Genomic DNA, 7,919 nt, shown 5'->3' with positions numbered 1-7,919 from the left:
ATCACGCTTCTCATGTCAGATGAACTGATAACACATGTTTATTTAAATATATGTAACAATCTAAAATTATCTTTGGCTCTATTTATTTCTCGCAGTTAACCAACCCACAGAAATAACCGAATGCTTGTGCGTGTGTGTGTGTGTGCGCGCGCGTGCGTTTCAAGTTTCCTAATATATATAAATCTCGCTCCAAAAGTAATTAGGTTGATATCGGAGCAAGTATCTCCAATATGGCGGAAGAATTTGTTATTTTAGACGTTCTTAACTTAGTTTCGTGAATCTCAAAGACACCAATTAGCGGACGTGGGCGCTTGTTATCTGACCATTGCCACGCCTTCAGCCACCCGGCGTCCACCCGGCATCCACCAGCAATGAACCTTAATGATGCAGCGGAATAATAGCTTTTTAAGTATTCCTCTTTTCGGGTAAAAGCATTACTTTTAGATGTTCTGACGCTGTAATTTCCGACTGTCGGTACAAAAATAAAAGATACTGTATGTATGTATGTATGTATGTATGTATGTATGTAAATATGTATGTATGTGTGTATGTATGCATGTAAATATGTATGTATGTGTGTATGTATGTATGTATGTATGTGTGTATGTATGTATGTATATATGTATGTAAGGATGTATGTATATGTGTATGTATGTATGTATGTATGTGTGTATGTATTTATGTATGTATGTATGTATGTATGTGTGTATGTATGTATATATGTATGTAAGTATGTATGTATGTATGTGTGTGTGTATGTATGTATGTATGTATATCCGTATGTATGTATGTATATATGTATGAATGTATGTATGTATGTATGTATATATGTGTGTGTGTATGTACGTATGTATGTATGCAGCTATATATGCATGAATGTATGCACGCTTCTATATATATGTGTATGCATATAATATATATATATGTGTGGGGGTGCGTATGTGTGTGTGTATGTATATATGTTTGTATGTATACATGGGATTGCACCTAGAAAGTTACCCTCATAGACACAAGTCCGGGTAAGGTTGTTTATGGAAGACCAGCAGTCGCCCATGCATACCAGCCTGCCCTCTCCACGCCACCAGTGTTATCCAAGGGAAAGACAAAGGTCGATACAGCTTGGCACCAGTGACGTCGCAACTCATTTCTACAGCTGAGTGAACTGGAGCAACGTGAAATAAAGTGCTTTGCTCAAGAACACAACACGCAGCCCGGTCCGGGATTCGAGCTCACAACCTCACGATCGTAAGCTCGACGCTCTAACCACTGAGCCATGCGCCTTCACTGTTTGTATGTATACATACATACATAAAGCACATTACATTGATACTTATAGGCATATACACGCAACCACAAATACACAACATATATACATACATATGAGAAAGTTTTGCACGGGTGTGTGTGTATGTGTGTGTGTGTGTGTGTGTGTGCCACGCTCGTACGCGTGTGCATGTGGGTATGTCCTTTTTTTAGGTGTATGTTTGCTTTGTACCGTATGTAATGAGGATGACCTTAACTGACCTTAATTTTTTTATTTTTGGGGAGAGGGGTAAGTTCTCGTAATTAAGATGTATTGTAAATAATTACCAATTAAGGAAGACTGTTAATGACATTGTAGAAACCTGTCACACAAATAACAGGGTGTTCTGAGTTCCGTGTTCTCACTAACTTATGAGCTGTTCTAAAACTCTGGCCATACCCGCCTACCTACCCATGTATCTATCCATGAACTTACCTACCTGCCCATCTATCTATCTACCCATTCACCATCCTATATACCTGCCCACCTACCTACTTGTCTACCAACATACTTCCCTACCCTCTCATCTACCTATTTAACTACCCACCTATCCATGAACCTACCTGCCTGCCCATCTATCTATCTACCCATTCACCATCCTATCTTCCTGCCCATCTACCTACCTGTCTACCTGTCTACCTACATACTTCTCTACCTTTTCATCTACCTATTTAACTACCCACATACCCGCCAGCTCTTCTTTTGGCCTGTCGGCATAAACTTACCTCTGTCTCTACACTTAGACCTACGTACCTACCCACTCCTCTGTCTACCTGCTCATCTATCTATCTTCCTGCCCGCCTATACATATGTATATATATATATATATATATATATATATACATATCCACCTCTCTAATTTCTCCTGCCCAGTTACCTACATACCGGCCCACTTACCTATTTACCCACCCGTTTAACTGTATATCAACCCACTAACATTTTTACCTACCTACCCACATATTGACCGCCTACTTACCTGCGCACCAGCTTATCCACATACCTATCAACCCGTCCACCAAACGATTTACCAATGCAATGATAGGCCAACCTTCTATCTACCTGCCCGCGTAACTATTTACCTGCCCTCTTTCGTTGTAACCTGTCCACATAACCTATCTTGCAACCTACATATCTATCTACCAATCCACCTCCAAGCTACCAACCCACCTACCTATACACCAACCCACACACCTATCCACCAACCCACCGATCTATCCATCAACCCACCTACATATTTACCAACCCACTTAGCTATCTACCAACTCACCTAGTTATCTACTAACCGACCTACCTATGTACCAACCTACCTCCCTATCCACCAACCCACCTACCTATCCACCAACCCGCCTACCTATCTACCAACCCACCTACCAATTAACCAACCTACCCACCTATCTACCAACCCTATTGCCTCTCTTCCAAGCTACCTACATATCTACCAACCAACCTACCCATCCACCAACCCACTTATCTATCTACTAACTCACCTACCTATCCGCCAACCCACCTACCTCTCCACCAAGCAACTGATCTATCCACCAACCGACCTATATATCTACCAACTTACCCATCTATCTCTACCAAGCCACCTACCTATCCACCAAGCCACCTCCCTAACCACCAACCGACCTACCTATCCACCAAACCACCCACCAATCCACTAACCCACCTACCTATCTACCAACCCACCCACCTATCCACCAACCCACCTACCTATCTACCAACTTACCCACATATCTCTGCCAAGCCACCTACCTATCTACCTACTCACCTAACTAACTACCAACCCACCTCCCTATCTGCCAACCAACCTACCTATCTACCAACCTACTTTCCTATCCACCAATGCACCTACCTATCTACCAACCCACCCACCTATCTACCTACTTATCTACCTATCTACCAACCCCCTACCTATCTACCAACCCACCCACCTATCACTACCAAGCACCTACCTATCTACCAACCCACCCACCTATCTACCTACTCACCTACCTATCTACCAACCCCCTACCTATCCATCAATCCACCCACCAATCCACCAACCCACCACATATCTACCAATCCACTTATCTACCAACCCACCTCCCTACGCACCAACCGACCTACCAATCCACTAACACACCTACCTATCCACCAACCCACCTATCTTATCCACCAACCCACCCACCTATCTCTACCAAGCACCTACCTATCTACCAACCCATCAATCTATCTACCAACCCTCCCACCTATCTCTACCGACCCACCTTCCTAGACATCTATCCACCTACCTATCTACCTACCCATATAATTGTCTGCGTACCCCACTTCCTTCCCACCTACCTCCCTACACTCCCTACAAAAGGTAAAACTCTCCACTTGTCTTCTTTTATTGATTGGCTGATCAATTAATTAATCACCGTTGCTCTCTTCCGTTTCTCCTAATTTATTCTATTTCTGTCAAATGTTAAATTCTTTAACCTTCCCCACCATCACCGCCATCACCACCATCACCACCAGCACCACCAGCACTACTACCACCGCCAATATCACCGAAGTACCAGTAATACAATCCATTTTGTACCCCGCTCCCTCCTTCCCTCCCTCCCTCTCTTTCCGCGTTCGTTCTTATTCTCCTTCCGCTGCCCGTCGTTTTTCGTCGTTCGCGATATCATCATCGCCATCATCGTCGTCATCATCATCATCATCATCATCATCATCGTTGTCGTCGTCATCATCATCGTCGTCGTCATCATCATCATCATCATCATCGTTGTCGTCGTCATCATCATCGTCGTCGTCATCATCATCGTCGTCGTCATCATCATCATCATCGTCGTCGTCATCATCATCGTCGTCCTCATCATCGTCGTCGTCATCATTACCATCATCATCATCATCATCATCGTCATCATCATCGCCATCATCATCGTCATCGTCATCATCATCATCATCATCATCATCGTCATCATCATCGCCATCATCATCGTCATCGTCATCATCATCATCGTCATCATCGTCGTCGCCGTCAGCGGCGGCGTCGTTATCATGGCTTACTTCCTGTTTCTCCTCCCTTCTGCCTCGCTCCTTACTCTTCCCTTTGCGCTTAATTCTCTCTTCTCTGGTTTCTTCAGGATTCTTCCTCACTCCTTCATTCATTCTGATCTGGCCCTTCTTCAATATATTATTTTTTTCTCATTCATTCATTCATTCATTTATCTATTTATCTTTCGTTTTTACCTTAAATTCTTTCGTCTTTCTGTCTGTCGTTCTCTCTCTCTCTCTCTCTCACTCTGTTACTGTGTTCTTATTTTAATTTACTTGCCAATTGCACCACCATCACTACTACTACTACTACTACTACTACTACTACTACTGCTGCTGCTGCTGCTGCTGCTGCTGCTGCTGCTACCACTACTACTACTACTACTACCACTATTACTACTACTTCTACTACTACTACTACTACTTCTACTACTACCACCACCACTACTACTACTACTACTACTACTACTACTACCACCAACCACCACCACCACTACCACTACTACTACTACTAGTAAGTCAAGCTCCTCTTTTTGTGTGAAGCATTACTATTGTGGTTCATTTTCTTTCTCGTCTGTAACAATATGCGTTCTTTTACATACCCACACACACACACACACACACACATATATATGTATATAAAGTTAATCCAAACAAGAAAACACAAAAAAAAAACACAACAACGCGAGGACGTAGAACAAATAAAGTATTATTTGACGCTCAGGAAAGAAGGGAAGAAGGAGGGTTTAACGTTTCGAGCGGAGCTCTTCGTCGGAAACATAGGAGAAGGAAAGATCCCGAGAAGGGAAGACAGAGGGAAAAAAATCGCCAGCGATGTGTGTGTATGTGTACATATATATATAATCGCACACATATCCACACATACATACGTAAATACATACGTAAATACAATTCCCTTTTTTTGTTTTTTGTTTTACGTTTCGTATGTCTGTACTTTTTTTCTTTTTTCTTAACTGTCTCCCCAACTGTGTCTCCTTAAGCATTAATTATTCTATCGGCAGCAAATTTACTTTATTAAGTGAATTATACTTTTCTCCAAGATTATTTATGTTTTCTGTGATATACTAACTGATATGCGGCGAGCTGGTAGAAACGTTAGCACGCCGGGCGAAATGTTTAGCGATATTTCGTCTGCCGCTACGTTCTGAGTTCAAATTCCGCCGAGGTCGACTTTGCCTTTCATCCTTTCGGGGTCGATAAATTAAGAACCAATTACGCACTGGGGTCGATACAATCGACTTAATCCGTTTGTCTGTCCTTGTTTGTCCCCTCTATGTTTAGCCCCTTGTGGGTAGTAAAGAAATAGATATACGCATAGTATATAAAAACGTGTTTTACTCGAGTTCATTAACAACATTTCTAGTGGAGTTTTTTTCATTTATTATTTATCAATATTGTTGTTGTTGTTGTTGTTGTTGTTGTTGTTATTTTCCTTCTTTCTTCAAATTTTCTTCCATTTCTCGCCGAGTGTTTTCCGTTCACCTAGGGCAGAGAAGCTCATTGTATGCATTCCCAAATTACACACGCAAATTCTCAGGTAAAATATGTATTAAAAAAAATTAATAAATAAATAAATTCATGAATGGATGTTGTTTTCACGGCGATAATGCTCTTCCCAGTACATGAGCCGTTCCAGTTAATACGAGTTTTCGAACTTCCTGTAGGGATGGTAAGCCTGGTATCATTTTCAAATAGGTTTCAGTACTTTTTTTAATCACTCCTAGAGATCCTACAATCACTGGTACTGTAGTCGCCTTGAGATGCCACATTTTTTCAATTTCTATTAGCAAGTCTTTATATTTACTAATCTTTATTATTATTATTATTATATTATTATATTATTATTATTATTATTATTATTATATTATTATTATTATTATTATTATTATTATTATTATTATTATTATTATATTATTATTATTATTATTTTCCTTCTTTCTTCAAATTTTCTTCCATTTCTCGCCGGGTGTTTTCCGTTCACCTAGGGCAGAGAAGCTCATTGTATGCATTCCCAGATTACACAGGCAAATTCACTGGTAAAATATGTATTTAAAAAAAAATAATAAATACATAAATTCAGTACATGCGTCGTTCCAGTTAACACGATTTTTTTGCCCTTCCTGTAGGGATGGTAAGCCTGGTATCATTTTCAAATAGGTTTCAGTACTTTTTTTAATCACTCCTAGAGATCCTACAATCACTGGTACTGTAGTCGCCTTGAGATGTCACATTTTTTCAATTTCTATTAGCAAATCTTTATATTTACTGATCTTTATTATTATTATTATTATTATTATTATTATTATTATTATTATTATTATTATTATTATTATTATCTCAAGGAAAGAAAGGTTGTGCATAGCCAAGTCCTGAACTTTTCGTAGATAACGATCAACAATCGTTTACATTAAACAGCTGTTCATATAGAGCTAAAAATCCAGTGATTCGAACGCTTCGTTTACTTTACTTCTAATGCATTAAATTCAAACTACGAATTCGCCATTTTAACTTGTATCGCAAGATAAATTTTTCATTTCCGTTTGTACAGTTTCTCTTGCTGATTTTCTCAAGTAATTGATATTGTGAAATCATCCACCGTTTTTTTAGTAATTTGTTCCATTTATATCCGCTCATCCATTGCATTTGTGGCCAGTAAAGTAATCATTATTATTTTAGTGGTTTCAAAATTTTCATTAGTGTTTCTACTACACAACTAGAAGCACCTCCATGTTCTTGAGTTGTGTGTTTTACGAACGCAGAATTGTGTTTGTATGCTGCATATGTTTTGTTTGTTTATCTGTTATTAGTTTCTGATTCTGTTTTTAGAGTATTATCTGTTTGTTGTCTAGAATGTGTTCAATGAGAGTCGTGTTATTTTATTAGGTAGCAATTGCGTTACACACGCGCGCGTGCGAGCAAGCACACGCTGACATAAACATACTTTCACGCACGCATGTAAGTGCACATACACACACACACATATATTGATACAGATACGTATGTATATGCATCTCTATTTGTGTGTGTATATATATATATATATTATATATATATATATATATATAAGTATATATATATATATACTCTTTTACTCTTTTACTCTTTTACTTGTTTCAGTCATTTGACTGCGGCCATGCTGGAGCACCGCCTATTATGTGTGTGTGTGTGTATATATTATATATCTATATATATATATATATAATATATATAATATATATATATATATATTATATATTATATATATTTATATGTATATATTGTTATATTTCGGAATGGTCATATTGCCAGTTTAGCCAATAAAAACACACGCACTATATATTTGGTGTTATTTTGACAAAATGGCTGACGGTTAGTAAGGAGAGACACAAGTAAGTGAGAAGAAAACAAAGGACCACTGATGCGGTCACAGGAGTGTGACGAAAGAACTTTGGCCGAAATAAGATTAAGATTAATGTAAAAAATAAATATCACTGAAGCAAAATAACACCAAATATATAGTGCGTGTGTTTTTATTGGCTAAACTGGCAATATGACCATTCCGAAATATAACAATATCTGTTTCAACACA

General features: G+C 38.9%; 1 protein-coding gene across 1 annotated transcript; it reads left to right on the top strand.

The window, feature by feature from the left end:
- The first annotated feature begins 230 nt into the window (after positions 1 to 230).
- On the top strand, positions 231 to 3,423 carry LOC115231429 (adhesive plaque matrix protein-like). The gene is given in 3 exon segments (XM_029801451.1): positions 231 to 257; positions 2,727 to 3,238; positions 3,240 to 3,423. Coding segments are annotated over 3 exon segments (723 nt in total).
- Positions 3,424 to 7,919: the final 4,496 nt, after the last annotated feature.

This window comes from Octopus sinensis, unplaced genomic scaffold (assembly GCF_006345805.1).
Source record: "Octopus sinensis unplaced genomic scaffold, ASM634580v1 Contig18477, whole genome shotgun sequence".
NCBI classification, from domain to species: Eukaryota; Metazoa; Mollusca; class Cephalopoda; order Octopoda; family Octopodidae; genus Octopus; species Octopus sinensis.
The sequence above is the reverse complement of the archived record's forward strand: the minus strand, read 5'-3'. Positions and strand labels throughout refer to the sequence as shown.